The 25,786-nt window shown below is 39.7% G+C and overlaps 1 protein-coding gene across 1 annotated transcript in view; it reads left to right on the top strand.

Annotated features, from left to right (window-relative positions):
* Positions 1–24,470, top strand: part of Clvs2 (clavesin 2) — a 104,333-nt gene extending 79,863 nt beyond the window's left edge. Inside the window, exons 4-5 of the mRNA XM_021661363.2 lie at positions 7,536–7,756; positions 21,634–24,470. Coding sequence (XP_021517038.1) covers positions 7,536–7,756; positions 21,634–21,721 — 309 coding nt within the window. The 3' untranslated portion in view covers positions 21,722–24,470. The remainder of the gene's footprint in view (positions 1–7,535; positions 7,757–21,633) is intronic.
* The last annotated feature ends 1,316 nt before the right edge of the window (positions 24,471–25,786 follow it).

Raw genomic sequence — 25,786 nt, 5'->3', positions numbered from 1 at the left:
AGCGCGAAAGAACAGTAATTATGTGTTTACATCAAGGGCTAGTGAGCAGAGGGCTGGCTGTGTGGATTTGTTAAAAATATTGCAGCAGTTCAGGAGGAAGAACTCTACAGTCCACTGTAATTTATACCTAGTTGTTTCTGCCATTTGGCATGAGATTATGCATATTGCTGAGTTCAAAAGTACATTGAAGTGCTTCACAAATGTCCCTTCAGGCTTTGTTTCATTAAGCGATAATCAGGCGATCCAAAACATCTGTTGGGGGCTTTAGCACAAATTGCACTTGTGTGAGTTCAGTCTTGCCACGTGCTGTTCTCAGTGCAATATATGTGTTTCATTTAATACTTACAATACTTTAGGGTATGTCATCCTTTTTGTCCTTGTTTTTATATGTTGGGAAGGAGACTTGGAAGGATAACCAATTCGCTGGGTATTGCTCTTAGTTGATGGAAGAGCTAGAGGTTTCAGTCTGAAATGACAGAAAATTTCCCAGAGAGGGAATAGCAGCGGCACAAGTCTTAGGTCAGCACATGTCTAAGATATTGAACATAAACAAAAAGAGCAGAGAATGTGGAAAACAGACTGTGGGGGAGGATTGAAGGAAATATGGTCTTGCATTGCATTACAAGTCCTTGGGTGTCCAACCAGTCCCATTGTTACTTGGTGTTCCTGCTCTGTTGGATGCATTGCTTGCCAGATGAAAGCAAGGCAACTGAACATCATAACTTTAGTTGAAGTTATGTGGCTTGGAAACTTTCATGTAAAATGATTAAAGGTTAAATTCCTTTAATTTTTACTTTTATAATGAACATGTATGGCAAAGGTATTTTATTCTTACTGGCATCCCAAGGGACACCCTGTCATAACATTACTCAAGCACATTACTCTGCTGATATGATACACGTTCTGAAAATCTGCTGAAAGAAAGCCTACGGAGCATTGGGAATCTTCTTCCATGTACCCAGGTGTTCAAGAAATGGTGCCACTTCATTTTCTTAAATTCAGTGTAATAGGAACACAACGGAATGGTGGGGATTTCTCAGTTCAATATTATGAAGTCCCTTCTCACAATTTCATCAAGGCCTGAAATTTTCTTACCAGGCTTCCTATCTATCATTTTCATGCTTAACATTCTCAGGATTCAGTGTATGTATTTAAGGTCTTTTTCTGTTTTGCTTTTATATTGCCACCCAAATAAAGGCATTGTTGCTGACTCTGAAAAGCAGGTTTCAACTCGTCACCCCATTGAAGCCATGGGGGAGCCTCTCCTTATGGTTTTGCCACCCTAAAAAGGTTGACAAGATGCTGGGTTCTCCATTAGCTAGTACATATTTTTATCTATTCCTACATATGGTGGGCTCTATCTTCTAAACTTTATGATTCTCGGATGTGTGGTACCTTTTTCCTTTCTCTTCCTGGTAACGAGGAGTAGTTTCTTTAATGGAATAAATGACACAGGAAGATTAAATAGAAAAAGCATAAGCCATTTTCAAGATAATTCTTATTGTTTTGAAGTATGTGAGGCAAAGGAGCCCATAAAGATCAAATGTATTTCATGAGATAACAGAAGAAAAAAGATAGATAAATAGATAGTAGATAATAGATAAATGAAAGAGAAACAAGTCAATACAAAAACTACAGTAGAAGCTCTAAAGAGAGAACTATTTAATATTATAAATCTACAGATTGAATTAAATCACCAAAAAGGGTAGATATATTAAAAAATAATGAATCCAGGAATTAAGGCCTTGGTTTTATCAAAGTTAAAATATTGGGATTGGGCTGGGAATGGTAACACATTTCTTTATTTCTTGCACCTGAAAGGTTGAGGAAAGTGGATCTCCGTGACTTCAAGAGTAGCCTGGTCTACATAATGAACATAACAAGTTCCAGGCCTGTTAAGCTAAAACCACATAATGAGACTGTGTCTTAACAAACAAAAACAAACTTTGGAGTCATCAGCAAAGGAGATTAAAGATGACTGTAGCAAGGTAGAAGAATAATAATGGTACTAAGAGAAGAAGCCATATCCTCTGTCTAGCTGTGCTGATGCTTGAGGATAGTGAGACAAGAATTAGATATTGAGTGTATCAGGGTGAGCAAAATTGAGAGCAGGTGATATAATGTACTGCTAAGAGGTCAGGTAGATATGAAGCAGCTTATGAAGTGTGGGAAGAGAGTATTTGGACAATGATTAGAAACAACTCCTCTGGTGAGTTCTGATGTGAACCAAAAATTGAAGCTATGAACTCAAGAGCCAAGAGAGGTTTTATGTTTCTATTTGCAGGTTATTGAAGACAGCAAGTTATTTTCTCAGAGGGGCGAGAGAGGTTAAGGTTTTAATATGAGAAAAGCAAGGGATAATTGTTGAGAAATAAAACTGAGTTGAGGAAAGACAACAGATCTTGTTTTTTGTTTTTTTTTTTTGTTTTTTTTTTTTCAATGCAGTTTATTCAGGAACCTTAAACAATCATCTGACCCTGGGGAAAGCCAGCCCACAGCTTAAATAGCCTCTGGGTAGCCAACCCCAGTGTGCCACGTGGGCAATGCAGATAGGTCCACATACATGGAAGCAAGCCAGATCCTCAGCCTTAGCCAAATGTGGAGTTGTTTGTGACAGAGAGCACTCACCATCGGGAAGGTGGAAGGCGGAAACCAGCTCCATCTTTAAGGCACGGCATTACACAGCTCTCTACAGTTCCCCCTTTTTGTTTTAGATGCATCAGGCAAGAGTAGAGGTCTGATCTCTGATATTAGAAATAAATTGGGACTTTGTACTGATGTTCATTTAGGTGTCATCCACCCAAAGAGCATCAGACCCGTCTGATCTTGTTTTGCTGGTGGAAGAGCTGGTCTTTGTGAGGTTTCTACTTTCTTTGTTTTAGTGGTGAGGCAGAACACATGGGCACAGATGCTGGTGGGTGGATCTCAGCTGGCTGCCCTATTTCCTCAGCGAGAGTGGAATCAAGGCCAATGCTGAAAGTGATGCCGAGGGAGGAGGTAGCAGAGTGTTCCAGAATTTACTGCTCTAAGGGTTGTTTTTAACCACAACACCTTCATGAATTGATGGAAGAAGATTCTGGTGTGATGAAACACAACTGATTTTTTCAAAGTTATAAAGACAAAACAATAAATTTTTTAGAAGCATAGTTTTTTGGGGAAATTAATTCTGACTGGAGAATATTGTTGTTTGTGTTCAAAATATATACAGGAACATTCAGCATTGGCCAATGTTTGGCTGATATCTGGTTTTAATCTTCCATTTGTTAAAAACAATAGATTATTGGTGATTTTCCTCTCTCTGAGTTCACTTGATGATACAGATATATTTTCCTACATACTTACTTCTGTGGATTCTAAAGGTACAAAGAACAAACATGAATGTGTTAGCCCGTTCATCTGAACTCCAAGTGTGAAATTAAGTTTCTTATAAAGTGTATGTTTTAAATAAGTATTAGAGAAATCTGTGTAAGATGCTAATGATACTTTTTTGAGAGATATACCTATACTTTTGTGGTGATAGAAATGAAAAGTGAAGAAAAAGCAAGTTACACTCTAGAAATCTCTTATTCTTAGATTGGGAATAGAAGGTAAATACCTGATGATGAAAACTTGATTATGAAGGAGGACTTGTGAGTCACATACGTTTATTTTTTTCAACTTTTTAAAATTTGATTTTTGAAAATTTCACACATATGTGTATGCACGTAAAGACATAATGGCATATATGCACACACATATATGTACATGCAGCATATTCTGATGACTGTCACCCATCTTTTCTTGTCTCTTTTCACCCCAATGCCCCAAGCCTCACCTCCCTATTCACTGAGTGTAATCAGGGCCTTTTATGTACCATCGGTTTGGAATTATCCATTGCAGCCTTCTGGTCTCATAGGTGAACATATAATCACAAAAGATGATTTCTCCCCTGAACCCACCACTGGTCAGTAGTTCATCAGAGAAGGGTAGGTAGAATGCATCCGTTCCATTAGTCTGTGTCTCTTTATTGGAGAGTTGAGTCCATTGATGTTGAGAGAGATTAATGACCAGTGGCTGTTAGATCCTTTGAATTTGCTGTTGGTTATGGTATTGTGTTTGTGTGCTTGGCTACTTTCAGTTTTGCTGTAGTGAGGTTATTTATTTTCTGTGTTTTTCTGACTGTAGTTAGCTTTCCTGGGCTTCAGTTTTCCTTCTAGTGTCTTCTTCTGTAATGCTGGATTTGTGTGTAGGTATTGTTGAATTTTTTTTTTTTTTTTTTTTTGTCGTTGAATATCTTGTTTTCTCCATCTATGAAGACTGAGAGTTTTGCTGGGTATAGTAGTCTGGGCTGACATCTGTGTTCACTTAGGGTCTGCATGATAATCTGCCCTGGCTCTTCTGGCGTTCATAGACTCTGTTGAGAAGTCAGGTGTGATTGTGATAGGTTTGACATTATATGTTACTTGTCTTTTTTCTGTTGCAGCTTTTAGTATTTTTCTTTGTTCTGTATACTTACTGTTTTGATTATTATGTGGCGGAAGGATTTTCTTTTCTGGTCTAATTTATTAGGTGTTCTGTAGGCCTTATGTATGCTCATAGGCCTTTCCTTTAAATTAGGGAAATTTTCTTTTATGATTTTGTTGAAAATATTTTCTGGGCCTTCGATACAGGAATCTTAGCTTTGGTCTGGGATTTCTTGGATGGTTTGTGTAAGGACAGTTTTAGATTTAACATTTTTTTTAAATGTTAAATCAGATACATAGATTTCTTTCTTTGTTTCTTCCACACCTGAGATTCTTTCTTCCATCTCTTATAGTCTGTTGGTTATGCTTACTTCTGTAGTTCCTGTTTTCTCTCCTCAGTTCTTCCGTTCTATGGTTTTCTCCGTTTGTGTTTTCTTTAATTTTCCCAATTCTATCTTCAGATCTTAAACCGTTTGATTCATTTCCTTCACTTGTCTGTCTGTATTTTCCTGTTTTTCCTTCAATTTCTTTACCTGTTTGTTTGAACATTCCTCTGTTTTTTTATTTTATTTTATTTTATTTTTATTTCAGTATTTCCTCTCTGAAGGCCACAAATTGTTTGACTGCATCTTCCTATATTTCTTTACAGACAGCCATACTCTGTTTGACTTCATCTTCCTCCATTTCTTTACAGATGGTCATAATCTGTTTGACTTTATCTTCCTCTGTTTCTTTATGGATGGCCTTAATCTATATCTTCCTCTATTTCTTTATGCATATTATTTGTTTCCTCCATTATTCTCTTCATAGACATAGATGTAAGGTCATCTCCTTGGATTTCACTTATTATAGGGTGTCAAGAGCTGCTTGTCCCTGGATAACTGGGTTCTGGAGATGCCATATTGCTTTGGCTTTTGTTGGTTGTGTATTTACATTGGCTTCTACCCATCTGATTGTCTCAGGTGTTAGCTGTTAGTTTCTGGTACCTCTGGGAATCCTGAGGTGGGGAGAATACCCTTAGCAGGAAGATGGTTGTTCCTGAAGGAGGCCTCCTCAGCTTTTTGGGTATGGTTACCAAATGGCCAGTGCTTCTCAGGAATTGCCACAGATCTACCCAAGCCTATGGACCTGTGTGGTAACTGTGGTCATTGGTAGTCGAGGAGGCTCTCCTCTCAGCAGGAGAAATCTTGGAGACACCTGCCGAGCAGCTGGGTTTCTTGCTTTGAATGTAGTGGGCTGCTGCTTCTGCTCTTACACTGTGTTTGCTTGGCACAGCCCTCTTGAAGAACCAGGGAGCCTTGGGTTTGGTCAGTTTATCTAGGGAGACAGGTTGCAGTGTCTGGGGCTGATCCTGTGGATACCAGGCTTCTGTAGGTCTGAGGTTGGATCTCTATGACCCAGTACCCAAGGAGTAACCGGTGGTAGGTGAGCACAGCATTCATGCTTGCAGGTGGACATGCAGCCAGAGAATGAGCCTGGAGCCTTCACAAACCCAGAAACTTTTCTGGAGCTAGGTGTCCTGAGGTTGGACTTGATATTTCCCCCACCATGGGGTTTCCTCCCAACAGGGAGACCCAGTCTGTGGTGTTTTGGGGTCCATAATTCAGTCTCAGATAGTGAGTAGAGCACACAGGCACAGAATAGTCGCCCTAGGCTGGCAACTGAGCACCTGCAGGAACCCAGGAATTTTTTCCAACTTTTTGGGGGTGTGTGTACAGCTGAGTGCCCTGAGGTCAGACCTAATGTTTCCCTCACCATAGGGTTTCCTCCCAAGAGAGAAACCCTGTCTCTGGTTCCCTTGCCTACAGCAGTCTGTGACGATGAGTTGGCACAGGCAGGTCTCCAGGCTGGGGTTGAGTACCTACCAGAGCCCAGGGATTGTGTGAGTGATCTGAGGTCTGTCCTGATTGCTTTCTTCACTGTGGGGTTTTCTCATGACTGGAAATCCCACTCTGTGGTGTTGTGGGGCCCAGAGTTTAGTCTAGGATGGTGATCAAAGCATGCAGGTGTGTGGCTCTTAGCTGGAGACCTCAAGCCTGCCAGGAACCAGCAACTCTTCTAGGGTGACCTTAGAATGGACCTGATTGTTTCCCTCACTGTGGGGTTTCCTCTTACCTGGGAAACAAAATCACCAGTTTTTAGGGCCCAGGGTTCAGTCTTTTGGTCACTGTGTAGTCACTGTTGTCCTGCTAATCAGACACAGTGTCCTCTGGGTGCCGCCATCTTGGATCAACCCTATATTAGCAAGTTAATGAGTCGTGTTTTAATATTTTTCTTGTTGAAAATTTTTAAAAATATAAAATTTAAATGATTCTTAATTAAAAAATTAAGAAAGTGGTAGCAATTGATGGAAGCAACAAATAATTGCGATCGTAGTTTGGATTAATTTTCATCTTAAAAAATTGTTCATTTGGACAATAATACCAATAATGTAAGTATGCTTATGATGTGTGTCCCTTTCAATTCATTGTTATAATTTTCATTTGAATAATGAATATCTAAATTCCTAGAATAGAGGGTGTGGGCAATATCTTTTGTGACATGGGCCTCACTCAGCATTTTTGTTTGAGGATGCTAATTTATTTTCCTTACAGCATCCACTTCAAGTCATAAAGCAACAGTAGAGCAGTTATAATATTCTTATTGACAATAAAGGGAATGGATTTGGAGGCAGCATTTGGCCTCAATAACTTGGACAGCTCTGGAACTGATGAGAAAAGGCTGATTGAACAGCATTTATCATGCATATCACCATGTTTACACAGCCAACACCAAGGTGACATGGAGCTTAGCTTATTCTGCTCATGATCCTTACTCAGAAGTAGAAAATCAAATTTGTGCCTCTAAGTCTTTAGCCCAATAACTATCTGACCATCCAGAAAGTAAGCATTCTTGACCCTTGGGACTTTTATATGAAGTGCTAGATAAGAGTATAATGTTGCCTATGTCATAGAATGGAAGAGAAACGTAAATATTGTGAGAGACATGTAAACCTCTTATTTTTGTTCTTCTAGCCTCACCCCTTCCCCACAGCATTTGGATGATATTTAGTTTTCTCTGTGTTTCCTTCCCATTTTCACCTTGCATTTATAGATATTTTTGCATGGCAACAACCTGAACAGTCTACACCAGCTCATTCATCCTGAGATCTTGCCTTCTGAGTTTGGAGGAATGTTGCCACCGTATGACATGGGAACATGGGCAAGAACCCTGCTGGACCATGAGTATGACGATGACAGCGAGTACAACGTGGATTCCTATAGCATGCCTGTGAAGGAAGTAGAGAAGGAACTCTCCCCCAAATCCATGAAGAGGTATGCTACAGATAGCCTGGGAAGAAAGCAAAGCTGCTGGGGAAGGCACGCTGAGTTTAAGTTCCCCTCCCCACCATTCATGCTTTTATGTTTCTGTCTTATTTCCTTTCTAATAGAATTCTTAAAGTCTTGTAGTGACAATGACATGTGTCTAAGTACATAAAAGCCCAATCAATGACTTACAAAAAAAGTCATATGGGTCACAAAGACACATACAAGCCACACATACACACAGACACTCACACACATACATGCAGATACACAGATATATACATATACACACTTTCAAACACTACGCTCAAACTTTAATACCTGCTCAATGTCTCTGCCCAGTCTTTGTCTAACAGTAACCCTTTTTGTGCCAAGCACTGTATCTTTATAGGTTTAATCATCAAGAAGTTCATTGTTGAGTTGGAGCCTATCTTCCTGTTTGCCTCCTACAGGTTTATGCCTGTTTCTATCAGTTAGTGGGCAGCGGATAATTGGCTGTGCCTCTAGCAAACAACATGACTTTGATTCTCAGGCTTCTTCAGGCCCCAGCAGAGTGCAACTTAATGATGCTAACAGATAACTCAAGTCTACTCACCATCCACAAAAGTATGTGATTTCCATCACCCCCAAGAAAGATGGATACATTTTACATGTCATGCTGAACCTTATCTTGAATCTTTTCCTCAGGAAGCTTAGTGGATCTTTGTTTATGGCTTTGGTTCAGGTAGTCATGCATGATCCTAAACCATCTCTCCCTTCCTTTCTTTCTCTCTTCCTCCCCCCTTTTCCGTCTCTGCCTCACTTTTTCTGTTTCTCTCTGTCTTTGCCTTTCTGTCTGTGTTTCTCCATCTCTGTTTCTCTGTCTGTTGCTCTTTCTGTCTATGTCTGTTTCATGTGTATATGCCCACACATGCGTTTTTCTGTAATAATGATGATGTGTTGCCCACGATAGGCAACTGCACAGCCCCTGGAAGTAAAAGGAATAAACTGGAAGGTTTCCCTGCCGTCATTTCCTCTCTTGTTAACAAGTTTGCCTTGGAGTCAGCCTTAGGCTTCTCAATCCCTTTCAGCTGACATCCATACACAATAATTATCAGTAAACCTGAGGACTCATTAAGGCCCTGACCTGTTTGTTGAGGGGTTGCTGAAGATTCTGTTCAGTACTGACTTCCATTCAAAATCAGCATGTATATAACTGAATGTGTGTGTGTGTTTATATTGCATTTCTTCAGCTCTAGAAATGTTCAGAAAACAAAAATCCCTAAAAGGAATTGCCTCTAGATAACAGTTACTAACAAAAGTAACTCTCCTAACAATTGTTATACTCTAACATTTATCATAAAAAGGCTCTTAAAGTGGCCTCTTTTACATTAATGAATTTAGTTAAAATATTCTATTTTCAGTGTTTTTCCTCACATAGTGTGTGTGTGAGTCTATGTGTGCATGTGTGTGTTGTATGAGTATATGTGTGTGTTGTGAAGAACAACGCTCATCTGGACATCTGGAGCCTTTCAGAATGTTGAAAGAAACTGTCTACTCTTTTATGACAGTGTGACACAGTGTGATGCTTCCCTCTCTGGAAGTGAGAGCTATATAAAGCTTAGGGGACAGGTATCCATAATGGCTCTAGTTTTCTTTAACACTGAACAAAGACCTTTCCCTCTGCCATTCCTCCTGTGATAGTTCACGCAGCCCAGTCACAAACTGCAATCTAGCTGTCCCTCTGTAACTCACACTGTTTACCTTTTCCCTTCCTAGAATTTTCTGATTGTCCATCTATTTATTTATTTATTTACTTATTTGTTTGTTTGTTTTCTCAAGACTGGATTTCTCTGTGTAGCCCTGGATGTCCTGGAACTCACTCTGTAGACCAGGGTGGCCTCAAACTCACAAAGATCCACCTGCCTCTGCCTCCCAAGTGCTGGAACTAAACGTGTGCACCACCACCACACAGCTGCTAATTGCCCTCTTAAATTTCATCTTTACCTTGTTCTCCTTTCCACATTTGCATCACATGAAAAAATCCAAAAATCCTTTTAAGAATGTGACTTAAGTCATTATACAACTCCAATTTAAATTTTATTTATTTATTTTTATTTATTTATTTTTTATCAGTTACATTTTATTAACTCTGTATCCCAGCCATGTCCCGATCCCTCATTCCCTCCCAGTCCCTCCCTCCCTCCCTCATCTCCACCGTGCCCCTTTCCGAGTCCACTGATAGGGGGGACCTCCTCCCCATTCATCTGATCCTGTTTTATCAGGTATCTTCAGGACTGGCTGCAAAGCTCTCCTCTGTGGCCTAACAGGACTGCTCCTCCCTTCGGGGGTGGGGAGACCAAAGAGCCAGTCATTGAGTTCCTGTTAGAAATAGTCCCTGTTCCCCTCACTTTGGGAAACCAATTGGTTACTGAGCTACCACAGGCTACATCTGAGTGGAGGTTCTAGGTTATATCCATACATGGTCCTTGGTTGAATGTCAGTCTCAGAAAAGACCCTGTGCCCAGATATATTTGGTCCTTGTGGAGCTCCTATCCTTTCCCCATCAGACTAACTCCCCTTCTTTCTTATGATTCCCTGTACTCTGCCAAAGGTTTGGTCATGAGTCTTTGCTTTGAAAACACTGCTAGTTAGAGTCTTTCAGATGCGCTCAGTAGACTCCTGTCATACGTTCAATGCACATCCCATCTGTCTTTCTAAATGAGGATTGATCATCTTACCCCATGTCCACTCAATTGATTATCTTTTTTAGGTGTATAGATTTCATTATGTTTATCATATCTTATAGATCTATATAAGTGAGTATATCCCATGTTTGTCTTTCTCCTTCTGGGATATTTCACTCAGAATGATCTTTTCTAGATCCCACCATTTGCCTGCAAATTTCATGATTTCCTCCTTTTTGATTGCTGAGTAGTATTCCATTGTATAAAAATACCACAATTTCTGTACCCATTCCAGCGTTGATGGACATCTGGGTTGTTTCCAGGTTCTGGCTATTACAAATAGAGCTGCTATAAACATGATTGAGCAAGTGTCCTTTTTGTGTACTTGAACAAACTTTGGGTATATACCTAGCAGTGGTATAGCTGGGTCTGGAGGAAGCACTATTCCTATTTGTCTTAGAAAGCGCCAGATATCTTTCCAGAGTGGTTGTACCAGTTTACATTCCCACCAGCAGTGGAGGAGGGTTCCCCTTTCTCCACAACCTCTCCAGCATGTGTTATTGCTTGAGTTTTTCATCTTGGCCATTCTGATGGGTGTAAGGTGATATCTCAGGGTCGTTTTGATTTGCATTTCCCTGATGGCTAATGAGGATGAGCATTTCTTTAAGTGTTTTTCTGCCATTCGATATTCCTCTGTCGAGAATTGTCTGTTTAGCTCTGTTCCCCATTTTTTAATTGGATTACTTGGTTTGCTGCTTTTCAGCTTCTTTAGTTCTTTGTATATACTGGATATTAGTCCTCTGTCAGATAAAGGGTTAGTGAAGATTCTTTCCCAATCTGTAGGCAGTCGTTTTGTTTTGATGATGGTATCCTTTGCTTTACAGAAACTTTTCAGTTTCATGAGGTCCCATTTATTGATTGTTGCTCTTAGAGCCTGTGCTGTTGGTATTCTGTTCAGGAAGTTGTCTCCTGTGCCAATGAGTTCTAGGCTGTTCCCCACTTTTTTTTCCAATTGATTTAGGGTATCTGGTTTTATGTTGAGGTCCTTGATCCACTTTGACTTTAGTTTTGTGCAGGGTGATAAATATGGTTCTATTTTCATTTTTCTGCATGTAGACATCCAGTTGGTCCAGCACCATTTGTTGAAGATGCTGTCTTTTTTCCATTGAATGGAATTGGCTTCTTTGTTGAATATCGAGTATTCATAGGTGTGTGGATTTAGTTCTGGGTCTTCTATGCGGTTCCATTGATCCTCCTTTCTGTTTCTATGCCAATACCATGCAGTTTTTATTACTGTTGCCCTGTAGTACAGCTTGAGATCAGGGATGGAGATACCTCCAGATGATCTGTTGTTGTACAGGATCGTTTTGGAGATTCTGGGTTTTTTGTTTCTCCATATGAAGCTGAGAATCTTTTTTTCAAGGTCTGTAAAGAATTGAGTTGGTATTTTGATGGGAATTGCATTGAATCTGTAGATTGCTTTTGGCAGTATGGCCATTTTCACAATGTTAATCCTACCAATCCATGAGCACGGGAGATCTTTCCATCTTCTGATATCTTCTTCGATTTCTTTCTTCAGAGACTTTAAGTTTTTCTCAAACAGGTCTTTCACTTGCTTGGTTAGAGTCACACCAAGGTACTTTATGTTATTAGTGGCTATTGTGAAGGGTGTTGTTTCCCTAATTTCTTTCTCAGCCTTTTTGTCTTTGGTATATAGGAGGGCTTCTGATTTTTTTGAGTTGATTTTGTATCCTGCCCCTTTGCTGAAAGTGTTTATCAGCTGAAGGAGTTCTCTGGTTGAATTTTTGGGGTCGCTCATGTATACTATCATATCATCTGCAAATAGTGACACTTTGACCTCTTCCTTTCCGATTTGTATCCCCTTGATCTCCTTTAGTTGTCTTATTGCTCTGGCTAGGACTTCAAGTACTATGTTGAAGAGATATGGGGACAATGGACAGCCTTGTCTTGTCCCTGATTTCAGTGGGATTGATTTAAGTTTCTCTCCATTGAGTTTGATGTTAGCTATAGGCTTGCTATATATTGCCTTTACTATGTTTAGGTATGTGCCTTGTATCCCTGATCTCTCCAAGACTTTAAACATGAATGGATGTTGGACTTTGTCAAATGCTTTTTCGGCGTCTAAGGAGATGATCATGTGGTTTTTCTCCTTCAGTTTGTTTATGTGGTGGATTACATTGATGGATTTCCGTATGTTGAACCACCCTTGCATGCCTGGGATGAAGCCTACTTGGTCATGGTGGATGATATCTTTGATGTGTTCTTGGATTCGGTTTGCAAGTATTTTATTAAGTATTTTTGCGTCAATGTTCATAAGAGAGATAGGCCTAAAGTTCTCTTTTTTTGTTGGGTCTTTGTGTGGTTTAGGTATTAAGGTGACTGTGGCTTCATAGAATGAGTTTGGTAGTGTTCCTTCTGTTTCTATTTTGTGGAATAGCTTGAGGAGAATTGGAGTTAGCACTTCTTTGAAGGTCTTGTAGAATTCTGTGCTGAAGCCATCTGGTCCAGGGCTTTTTTTGGAGGGGAGACTGTTAATAACTGCTTTGATTTCCTTGGGAGATATAGGGCTATTCAGTCTTTCTACCTGATCTTGACTTAGTTTTGGTAGATGGAATCTTTCAAGAAAATTATCCATTTCATTCAGATTCTCAAATTTTGTGGCAATTAGGCTTTTGTAGTATGACCTAATAATTGTTTGGATTTCCTCAATGTCTGTGGTTATGTCCCCATTTTCATTTCTGATTTTGCTGATCTGGATAGTTTCTCTCTGCTTTTTAGTTAGTTTGGCTAAGGGTTTGTCTATCTTGTTGATTTTCTCAAAGAACCAGCTTTTTGTTTCATTGATTCTTTGGATAGTTTTATTTGTTTCTAGTTGATTGATTTCAGCCCTTAGTTTGATTATTTCCAGCCGTCTGCTCCTCTTGGGTTTATCTGCTTCTTTTTTTTCTAGGGTTTTCAGTTGGGCCATTAAGTTGTTTGTATGTGATATTACGAATTTCTTCTTGCAGGCACTTAGTGCTATAAATTTTCCTCTGAGCACTGCTTTCAATGTGTCCCATAAATTTGGGTATGTTGTGCCTTCCTTTTCATTGAATTCTAGGAAGTCTTTAATTTCTTTCTTTATTTCTTCCTTAACCCAGCTGTCATTGAGTAGTAAGTTGTTCAGTTTCCATGTGCGTGTCGGCTTTTTGTTGTTTCTGTTGTTGTTGAGGTCGAGCTTTAATCCATGGTGGTCAGATAGTATACAAGGGATTATTTCAATCCTTTTGTATCTGTTGAGGCTTGCTTTGTGGCCCACTATATGGTCTATTTTGGAAAAGGTTCCATGCGGTGCTGAAAAGAAGGTGTACTCTTTTGAGTTTGGGTGAAATGATCTGTAGACGTCTATTAGGTCCATTTGATTTAGGGATTCTGTGAGTGCTTTTATTTCCCTATTTGGTGTCTGTCTAGTTGATCTGTCCCTTGGTGAGAGTGGAGTGTTGAAGTCTCCCAATATTAAGGTATTAGGATCAATGTATGATTTAAGCTTTAATAATGTTTCATTTACGAATGTCGGTGCTCTTATATTTGGGGCATAGATATTCAAGATTGTGATGTCCTCTTGGTGGATTTTTCCTTTGATGAGAATATAGTGGCCCTCCTTATCTTTTTTTATTAACTTGGGTTGAAAGTCTATTTTATTAGATATTAGGATGGCTACTCCAGCTTGTTTTCTGGAACCGTTTGCTTGAAAAACAGTTTTCCAGCCCTTTACTCTGAGGTAGTGTTTGTCTTTGTTGCATAGGTGTGTTTCTTGGATGCAACAGAATGTTGCATCCTGTTTCCTTAACCATTCTGTTAGCCTGTGTCTTTTTATTGGTGAGTTGAGTCCATTGATATTGATAGATAATAGTGACCAATGCATGTTAGTTCCTTTTGTAATGGAGTCGATGATCTAACCCTGTTTCATTGCTTGTTTTCTTTTCATTTTTGTTGGGACATTATCTGTATGCCCTGTTTTCTTGGGTGAATTTGTTTTCATTGGATTGGAGTTTTCCTTCTAGTATCTTCTGTAGGGATGGTTTGCTGTGTAGATATTGTATAAATTTAGTTTTGTCATGGAATATTTTGTTTTCTCCATCTATGTTGATTGAAAGCTTTGCAGGGTATAGTAGTCTGGGTTGACATTTGTGATCTCTTAGAGTCTCCATGATACTTGCCCAGGCCCTTCTGGCTTTCATAGTTTCTGATGAGAAGTCCGGCGTGATTCTGATAGGTCTACCTTCATATGTTACTTGGCCTTTTTCCCTTGCTGCTTTTAATATCTTTTCTTTGTTCTGTAGATTTAGTGTTTTGACTATGATGTGACGTGATGTGTTTCTTTTCTGGTCTAGTCTATTTGGAGTTCTGTAGGCCTCTTGTATATTTATGGTCATCTTTTTCTTTAAGTTGGGAAAATTTTCTTCTATGATTTTCTTGAAAATATTTTCTGGACCTTGGAGTCTGGAGTCTTCTTTTTCGTGAATTCGTATTATTCTTAGATTTTGTCTTTTCATAGCATCCTTGATTTCTTGGATATTTTGTGATTGGAACTTTTCTGATTTTACTTTTTCTTTGAGAGAAGTATCCATTTCTGCAAGTGTGTCTTCAGCTCCAGAGATTCTCTCTTCCATCTCTTGTATTCTGTTGGTGATGCTTACTTTTGTTGTTCCTGATCTTTTCTCCAAGTTCTCCAGCTCAAGGGTTTTCTCATTTTGTGTTTTCTTTATTGATTCTAATTCTGTTTTCATGCCTTGCACCATTTCTTTCATGTGTTTGAATTTGGATTCCTGTCTCTCTACGATGGCCTCTATTTCTTTTTTCATTTCCTTCTTATATGCCACTAATTTTTCCTCTACTTGTGTATCTATTTGTTTGGCTATGTTTGCCTGTGTTTCTTTAAGGATATTGTCTATTTCTTCTTTCTTTGCCTCCAATTGACTGGCCATCTCTTTGAAAGACTTGTTCATTTGCTCCTTATGAGCCTCAAATAATTGGGCAAGCATGGCTTTAAAATCATTTTCCTGTGCTTCTGCTGAATTGGTGTATCCACCGATTTTGGGGTTTGCTGGTGAAGTCATGATGTCCTGATTTATGTTGGAAGTGTTCTTTCGCCTACCTCTGGCCATTGGCTTATCTGAAACCTTCCCTGTTTGTTTTTGGATTCTGCAGATCAGACTGGTGCTGTCTCTCTCTGGTGTCTGGAGAGTTCTTCAGGAAGCTGAGCACTCTCAGCGTGTGCTGAGGACTAGCTGTACCTGTGGGAGGAAAGTACGCAAGCGCAAACGGGGCAAATGCAAGCGTGTGTGTGTGTGTGCGCGCGCGCGTGCGTGTCTGTGTGTGTAAGTGTGCGTGGATGAGTTTCTCGAGGGACAGAGTGATGGCTAACGTTGAACCCTTGAGTGTGTGGGAGGGGCTCTGCACTGTATATGTCGCAGGCGCTAATGATGATCGCAGCGCAATTTCTGGCATTAACTGTCTTAGCTCCTCAATCAGGCCCACAGGGCAGGAACTTCAATGCCCCTAGTGCCCCTCTGTTTCCCAAAGTGGGTATGTGGGTGGGAGGGGGGTTCGATGCCTGGCTTCTGATTTAGAAGGACCCAGGATCTGGGGAACTGCAGATTCTCAAGGGTGCACTCACTTACAGGCAGGTCTCTTGGCAGAGATCTTGGTATCTGGGGCTCTCTGCTCTCTGGTTTGGCCCTGCTTCTTTGATGTGTTCCGCCAGTTCTGTGCTGCTGTCACTGCCAGGTTCTGAGGTCTTGCTGCAGCTGGAGATTCCAGGGTGGTCACTTCAGCAGGGATGGGGTAACCAGGCTCTGTGTTCTCTGGTTTGGCCCTGGTTAGTCTTAAACTGGAGGGCTGTGGTGCCCCGCCAGTTCAGTGCTGCTCCGCTGCCAGGTCCCGCTGTAACTGGAGACTGGGTTGCTAGTCCCAATGCTTTCTGGGAAGTCCTGGGATCTCTTCGTTGTGCTCTCCAAGCTTGGGAGGCCCAGTGCCTGGTGTGTCCAGGTTGTATGACGTTTCTGCCTGGTTTCGGTGAGTATATAGCGTATTCTCTGTCACTGTGGGATTGGGCGGGCCTTACCGTCAGTGATGGCGATCCTGCGGAGCTAGTATGGTGTCTAGCAGATTCGCGCCCTGGGAGGATGGTGCAGCCGCTGCGCGAATCTGGGACTCCGGGGCACGTACTGCTGGCTTTTGTCTGCCGCTAAAGTGCTTGGGGCTCCGTCTCAGCGGCTGTATACCCCAGGCAGTTAGGTCTGCGCTGAGAAAGATGAGTCAGCTGTGCTGCTGTGCCGAGGAGGAAGGAGGTCTGGGGGAAGGGAGTGCCGCAAGAACAAAGGATCGTTTCTCTCCTTCCCCAAGCAAGTCTCCGGGTGACCGGAGGCCAAAGTTTTCACCTCCTGCGATGTTCCCTGTTGTTCAGAAAGCCTCGCTGTGGTTTTCCTGGGTTGGGGGTCCTTCCATTCTCCAACTCAGAAGATCAGGTATCCCACTGCTCAGAAACTGTGTGTGCTAGTCGCCATCTTGGCTCCGCCCCCCCAATTTAAATTTTAAATGACTGGTGATTATATCATGAATAACAGCCCATTTTGACTTAAGAAGACACTGTCTCCTCTGGTCCTGCCTGCATTTCTCCTCTCCTGCTTACAGATGCAGTATAGCCTTTTCTCTGCTCTTCAGCTTCTCCAGCTTGGCTCTTTCTCAAGTCTTTACTGGTCACTTTTTGGCTGGAGTTCTCTTCCATGCATCTTCAAATGGTTGGTAACAGCCAAATGCCTCCTCAAAAGGGTCCTTGGCCCCTACTCAGCCCCTCAGTCTTAACTATTTCCATATGCTGCTCATTCTAGTCATTTCAAAGCAATCACTGTTTAAAAATGATTTTCATACCACTTAGCAATGCTATGAAATGACTGGAACTAGTTCGATGTTTATCCTACAGAACTTCCTGGAGACCATGCGACTGTATTAGTTCTATTCTCTGAATCCTTAGTTCCAGGAGAAAGGCTGCCCTCAAGGTGGCCAACTATATCCCAGCAGAGAGAAAGAGGGAGTTATTTTGTCTTTCAATAGCTGTCTAAAGTCGCTAGTCATAACTAATGGGTGATGACTATCTGAACCTCGTGTGGCTAGTGGTGTGTGGGCGTCTTGTGTGGACCTTGTGAGGCTCTATTCTTGTTATCAACAGCTGCTATGAAGAAGTCAAAGCGCACCATTGACTCACGTTGATCACCTTAAACACAGCAGCCTACTGATCAATCAGCCCACAACCTTCTAAGTTTATGTCCTGCATGGAACATTTCCTTGTTAGATGAGCGGTGCCATCCTAATTTGAAATCAGTTTGGATCGGGTTCTTTATTCCAATTAACTGGGACATTTTGTTCCTTGACGAGCAGGCTCTTAGCCCATCTACCACCCCAGCTGTGTGTTTGTTTTTTATGTGAGCTGAATAGAATTTTAAAGGTTCTTGTTTGCTGGTGTATGCTTACAGCGTGGGAAGGTTTTATAATCCCATTGGAGTTTGTCCTGCTCGGTGAACATTCACTAGAGTCTGCCTATCTTTAATGCTGGGGTGTCTTTTACTTTATACCCTTCATTTCCTAGGATAGTGCCTGACAACATGCAGAAGGACTAATAGTATGCATTTGCTGAATTCTGAATGACCCTCAGGGGGCACATTCCTAAAGAAAATTAACTCCCCTTCCCCCAGAAGTCATCAATTGCCAATAGTATCCCAGTGATGGATTGGGACTTCATAAATTGCCCTCCCCTCGCCCCCGGACTGCCCATCCATGCAGGGACTTTGGCTGGCCAATTCTTATGCAGGTCTTGTGCATGCAGTCATAGCCATGTGAATCCATACTACCCGAAAACACTATTTGCTGCAGATATCCATTTTGTTGAATAGTATGAATACTTATCACTACATGTTAATCTCCATTCTACTGACATTATCAAACCCACACTCTTGCTTCTTCTTGAAGTTAACTAATAAGATAGTACTTGTCCCATCTTATTGATAAGGACAATAAGATATAAGAAGGCTAATGAATTCCAGTTATAATCTCAGTGAATAGACTATCATCTCTGTGAACCATTTTCTTAACCCTTTCTGGTGTGTGTGTGTGTGTGTGTGTGTGTGTGTATGTGTGTGGTTTAGGTATGTGTTATGTTTTGTCCTCATTATGTCAATGTAAAGTAGAGGTTATCCCTCAATTTTACATATAAAAATAATCTTAGGAATTTTTAATAGCTTTGCCATGACTAAAGCAAGTGAATTAGCTACAAAGGCAACTTGTCTCTGAAATACAGGTCTAAATTATTTTAACCTGTTACAGCTGCATAGTTACTGCATAAATGAATGTTGGATTACTAAATTTAAGTTACTTTGCTTTTTTGTATGTTTATGTTCATGTGTGTGTACTTGTGTAGGTATTTGTGTGTGGGTGAGTGTACATGAGTACGGAGGCAGAGGTCAATGTCATGAGTCTTCCTTAACTGTTCCTATCTTATTGCTTGAAACAGGATCTTTCATTGAATGAGAGTTCGCCATTTTTACTATGCTGGCTAGCCCATGAGCTTCAGGCATCCTCCTGTTTCTGCATCCCTGCCTGGGTTTAGAGGCAGCAGCACTCAGCTATAATCAGGTGTTAAGGACCCAACGTCAGGACCTTGTCTTTGCCTGGCAGGCATTTAACCCACAGAGTTATTTCCCCATCCCCTAACTCACTTTAAATATGAACTATGTTTTTTATTGCAAAGACAGTAGGAGTTGTACAGCACTTCCGGATATAAGTGGTAAATCAATGGTAGATAGTTTCCTTTATCATGGCTGGAATAAACCTTTTAGTAATAGTTATGACCTTACAAAACCACCCTCTTCTTTCACATATGAGAGATAAGAATAAAAGCCCAAGCTAAGTAATAGTACAGTAGGGATAACAAAATACCAATGACAACCTTAATCATCCTTTTGAGTTTTTTTTTTTTCTTTCTCTTGTGAAATTGTTGTGCACATGGAGGCAATATTTGCCCATCAATAGTTCTGATAACTGGTAGTGCCTGAGGGAAAAAAAAGTAACACTTTAATTCCAATTTGGATAGGAAAATTACCATATTCTTTCATGTTATTAAAATGTCAGATTTCATAAACTTAAAATAATGTATGTGTGTATCATGTTTATCTTAACAGAATATTATGGTAAACACAAATAGCTTTTTAATTAAATTTTTATTTTTATGTATTAATTAGTTTATTCATTTTGTATCCCAGCTGTAGCCCTCTCTCTCATTCCTTCCCCATTCCACCCTCCCTTCTTCATCTCCTCCCATGCCCCTCTCCAAGTCCACTGATAGAAGAGATTCTCCTCCCCATCCATCTGACCCTAGCTTATCAGGTCTGATCAGGACTGGCTGAATTGTTCTCCTCTGTGGCCTGGCAAGGTTGCTTCCCCCTCAGGGGAGGTGATCAAAGAGCCAACCACTGAGTTCATGTCAGAGACAGTCCCTGTTCCCTTTACTAGGGAACCTACATGGATACTGAGCTGCCCTGGGCTACATCTGAGCAGAGGTTCTAGGTAATATCCATGAATGGTCGTTGGTTGGAGTATCAGTCTCAGAAAAGACACCTGTGTCCAGATTTCTTGGTTCAAACACAAATAGTTTAACAGTAGGCTTTGTGAAGCTTAAACAGCTTTGGCATTTGCTTATTAAAGCTGATTAATACAGAGTTCAAAATCTTACTAGTAGTTGTATTTTGTGATTTGTTTTCTGTAAAGAATCAATTTTCTATTTGCTTGTTACTCTTTATGTTGAGTGCCATTATTTTTGCTGGGAAATTCATTTGTTAGAAATTGAGACATTCAAATCTTCCTATGCATCTTACCCTGTGATTCTCCCTTCTGCTTCTCCACTTTTCTGTCTTGTTTTTCCCCTTGTTCTCCTCTTTATTCATTTATCCTTTTTCTTGAAAACACACAGAGAAACACAGAAAAGTTTAATCAGTATGTTTTCTAAGATCTAGCACCTATTTAATATTCAGATAAAGGGAAATTTATTTAGGAAACAAATAACATCTACACTTAAAAAAAACTCCTGTTTTTATTTTTTTAAAAAACAGAATTGTTTATTTAAATAAATGATTCATTTTATTGGTGAATCTTGTGAATCTTAAAAATATAATTAGTTCCATTACATTCCTTTTTATTAGCATGTGCAATTGTAATTTAGCTGCGAGTCTTCCTTTCCAGGAGTTAATGAAGTCTGCTAAGAGGCACGTTCCTACATTGCTACAGGAAATGTCAATATGCTAGAATACAGCAATGTGGAAGAATTCATTATCAGGGAGGCTTCTAAAAGGGCAGCTGCTTTTTAATGCCATAGCCATTAAAATGGCATCTTCTTGCCACAATATTAGCACGTGTCATTGTTTTCTCTCCTTCCCATTCTCATGCTGTTTTCTACTGATGAACTGGAATATAATTCCACCTTGCTAATAAGAGCATGCACATATGTATCTATGGTGTTTTCAAATTATGTGCTATCTTGATTTTAGAGTCTTCCTGACCAAATAAGTGTTATTACTTTAAAAGTCTTTAACCATTCTGTGAGGTGTTCAAGCATATGGTTTATTTTATTTGGGTATTTTGGTGGGAAACATAATAAAATTACAATCAAATTCTGAATTTTTTTGTTGACATGATAATTAAAATTAAGAGCTAATAAAGACATAAATTGTATATACTTTGGATTTGTCTATAGGTTGTTTTTAAGCAGGAATTAAGCCTCTTAATGATGTAAAAAAATCATCATCAAAATCATCTTCCCATTAGTTTATTTTTCCATCAGGAAATATTTTGTTACAAAATATCTCTCTGAAACTAGAAACTTTCAGTATTTCAAAGAGAAGACTCCTTCTTCTCAATTGTCAGAACATTAATCCTATTATTCTCGACTTGGACCTCCTTGCTGCTCACATCCCAGGAGGCCAGAGAGGATTGTTTGCTCTCTCTGATGCCAAACTCCAAATGCATAGAATCCTCAGTTCATAAATCCCCTGATGTGGGGGAAGAGAATTCAGGGCCCTGGGAGAAGCAGTGATGAAGAAAAGACTGAAGAGAATGTCATGTGGATAATTATTGGTGCTAACGCAGCGACTTTGCCTTTATTCTTTCCAGATCTCAATCAGTAGTGGACCCCACAGCACTAAAACGCATGGATAAAAGTGAGGAAGAAAACATGCAGCCTTTACTTTCTCTGGACTGAGAACTTTTCCACCCCTACCCCATGGATTAGAAATGGGAGGTACTGGCTTTCAGCAACAGGGACAGCGCTGTGGCATTTACCTGCTGCAAAACCTTATTCACGTCAATGTAGCATTAATGCATAAGGCATCTGGCTTTCACATTTGCCTAAACCATGGGTGCCCTGGGCTAGATTTTAAAAAGTCAATAATTTATTCTGTAAGTGCCAAGTTCTTTGTAAATACAATATAGTCTTCACATCAAGTTTGTAAATTTTGGTAGTAATTTAATTTGGGAAAGATTGACTCCTAAGTTTGAGCCAGTGATATGGACTATAATAAGAAGCATAAACTATAAGCATACACTATAAAATTTAATTAAATGTATCCCTGTTTCCTATGAAGCCATATTTCTGCTATCATAGTGAATTGTTTCATTGTTTTCTCTGAAACACTGTCAATATTCAAAGATACTTTGGGCACAGCAAGCTCAGTTATTCCAGGAAATCATTTATGATTAATGTTTCCCTGTTTAGCTATTTTCATTTCAGAGGAACTATTCTACAATCATCACTGGCTGCAACTGGAGACAAAGAGTGGATGATGAGCTGATAAACAAAAAGTCCTGAGCTTATCTCTGTTGTTTGATTTACACAGTCTTTCAAGAAAATGTGTTTCCTCACTCAAGATGTGTAATTCTGAAAAAGTACCGGTTTTTGTCTAAATTCCTGTCTTCACAATGTTGCATTTACTTAAGATTCCATTGTAACCCCTGTCTGATGTGCTTTACAATATTTTTACCCAAAAACTCACCCAAGAAAATGAAAATTAGTTCCCGAATCATTTTGAAAGCCAATTTTGAACATAAAATTGATCTCTCACAAATCGGGGGCTAATTTCCCATCATTGCGCACTTGTTGGAAAACATAAATATTCACATACTACGTATATATATTTTTATTGAGTTCTAATAAATTCTTGATATGACAGGCTTTGAGATGGCATGGAAAATGACTTTCAGTGAAATAAATAAAAATGAGACCATTTGATAGACTTCAGGATACCTATTCAAGGGATTTCAATATATAATAAAATGAAATCTGAAATGTGTGTCACCTTAATGAATGTGGCTTTTTTCCTTTTAAGAAATAACAAATCTCAATATAACATAGGTACCAGGCAATAAAGAACAAATGAGTTTTTCTTTTGGGTTAATTATCCTCGTGTCCTTTTATGCTCAAATTTTCTTTCGAGAAAAGATTAAAAGAGAACGTGACATCTGGCAGATATAATAAATGCATTGGAGAGCATAAAGACAACATATAACAGTTTAACTCTAGACTCAAAAGTTGTATATAATTCATAGTCTTATTTCATAAATCTTGTAAGTATAGTCAGTGTTAAACATCTTAATTTAATTTTTAAATTCCTGTGTAGAAAGGAAAGCATTTAATCACTTTTCCTGGCAGGATGAATTTTGAGATTGAGAATTTACCATTATTCATTCAAAAGAAAAATATCTTCAGGAACTTTTGGAAACCAGTATTAGTAAAGGCATCTAACAATCTTGACATACTCATTAGCCAAAAACTTCAAAAAATGTAGATAATATTATGCAGCCTCAAATTAGGTCTGCAGCAACATGGGTGGCCTAAGGCTTGTAAAATCACAAAGGTCATAAACCTTTGATAGTTAGTCTGCATATTTAAAGATATGTTAAGAATGGTAACCTTCAGTGGGGTTAATAATAGTGATCGTTGAATAATAGTGAATAGCAGAATAATAGTGATTGTTGGTCTGGGTACTCTGACCACCCTCGTGGCAGGGATTTGAATGAAGTGAGGATTAAAAGCCAGAGAAATTCCACTGGATAAGAACCCATGCACCACTTAGTAATGTGTATGCTTTTGTCTTCCTGGCATACTTTCTATAGCGCTGGACCTTCTTCACGACATAAGCATACATCTGGAAGAAGGAGTCATTGGAATAAACCAAAAACAAAATAAGCTCAGACAGGCAATCTTATTCTCTTTAGATGCATCGTTTGTTGACAGTGTTGAGAATCCTACCAGCTTCGGATGTCATCCAGCATAGCCAGCATCCTCCTCCTATCAAAAAGTTTGTGTCACATATAAAAATAACTAGTATCATTTACACTCTCTCCTAATCCCACATTTGGCATTGCTAAGCATCTGCCCCTCTTCGAATGAGCAACTGAAAGTTGGCTAGATGGTGTACAATATTTTAAAAATGAATGAACAAATTAAAACAGTGATGCCTTCTGATTTTCTGACAATGGTTTTGAAGCTGCTAGTCAAAGGATATTTGTTCAAATTTATAAATTTTCCCTTCAGCATCAGCTAAAGCAATGTTTAGCCAAATGTTTCCCTATTGTGATATTTTACATCATGTAGCAGTGTTGATGGTTCATGACCTAGTAAGGAGGTAGGCCAGTGTTCTGGATCACTAGATGGTCCTGACGGATTCTTTAAATTGAAACCTATATTTTGACTTTTAAATGGTCTCATTACTTGACATTTGTGAACTCAAACTGAAATAGTCCAGTGGACCAGTGTTCTCTTCATTTTAAAAAATGGTGCTGGGCATTGAGCCCGGCCCTGAGTGTGCCCGGCAGGTGCTCTACTTCTGAGCCCTCGCCAAATTCCTATTCATTTTTCTCTTTGTCTGTTCCATCTCTTACATCTTTCTTTTGGTTGTTTCAAGAATAGTTGCTTCCAAAACTGGCTTAAAAATAAAGAACTCTTCTTATCATGTTTTCAGTGACACATTTTGTTTGGCTACTAAATAAGATAATATCACAAAAAAAAAAATACTCTAAGGAATATGAAGAAGTCCCTCTTTAGAAGCAGAATAAAGGATCAGTAATATCATGCTCCATTTACTTGCACTCTCTTCCAAAAATAAATAAATAAATAAAACCCAACATATCCTTCAGTATTGAAAGGGTAACATGGAGATATCTTTTGAAAAAGGACATCGAAGGGTGTGGTTTGACGATTTTCAGATAGCACTGTGTATTGGGCAAGATCCGTGCAGCAACTTCCGGTCATTCTATTTAAAACAGAGCACTGTGTTAAAACAGCACCGAGGTGTTAAGTAGAAGTTTTCAAGCAAACTGCTGAAATGGGAATGCAAGACTTAGTTTCAGCGGTTTGCATTTGTGTGGGGAGAAGCATTCATCCCATTAGCCACCTCCTAGAAAATGCTTGTTTACAGTATTAAAATTTTCATATCACTGAAGAGAAAAGCCATGTAAGGTGTTCACTCTAATATGGGTATGCAGGTTACACGGTCAAACAAGCATTTAAGGTGTCTGTAGCATGCCCAGGGGAACAGAATTGACGGTATAGCACCATGAAAAGGGGAATCAGCTTCAGCTTCAGGAAACACAGATATGAGTCACTGCCCAAAGGAACCTTTAGAACCATGGCAGGCTGTTTCTATTTCTACACACAACTTCAGGCTTAACACCACACCTGTGGTCCTTTAAGATGTTTTATGAGGAAATCTGTGGAGAGACTTTGTACCTCTGCTACTTTAATTAAATTCTGCCTGGTTGGTTTTGGTTCATATTAACCCTTTGCTTCTTCCATTGAGGGTGCATACATTAACTATTCTTTGAAAAGTTGCTCTGAGTCGTGATGACATTCCAGAAAGATTCCCAACACACTCAGTGAAATGACTCAAGTGCCATCATGGGCTGTTTTAACTTTTAGGTGGTCTGGTATCGACACCTCACATCAGTCAGCCACAGGCGTTCCAGGTTAGACCGGCTTTGTGCGCAGGCAGCCTGAAATAGCAGCGCTCTGTGAGGCTGTCGCAGAAGGGGCACACGTGGAACGAATGGACTTTTCTTGACTTTGGCTGAGGAAAACAGCTTCCCATCCCACACTCCCACACGGTAGCGACCGGTCATTGCTCAGCACCTCAGATTGGTTGAATAAATAGAAATACAAGCAGGACTTCCTTGGCTTTGCTGTGTTACTAGCCCACTGCCTTTACAGCCTTACACACATCCAAAATATTAGTTCATAAAAATCCAGAAGTTAGGCCCACACATAATGCCA

The sequence above is a fragment of the Meriones unguiculatus genome, chromosome 20, assembly GCF_030254825.1.
Source record: "Meriones unguiculatus strain TT.TT164.6M chromosome 20, Bangor_MerUng_6.1, whole genome shotgun sequence".
Classification (NCBI taxonomy): Eukaryota; Metazoa; Chordata; class Mammalia; order Rodentia; family Muridae; genus Meriones; species Meriones unguiculatus.
This window is presented reverse-complemented; position numbering and strand designations above follow the sequence as displayed.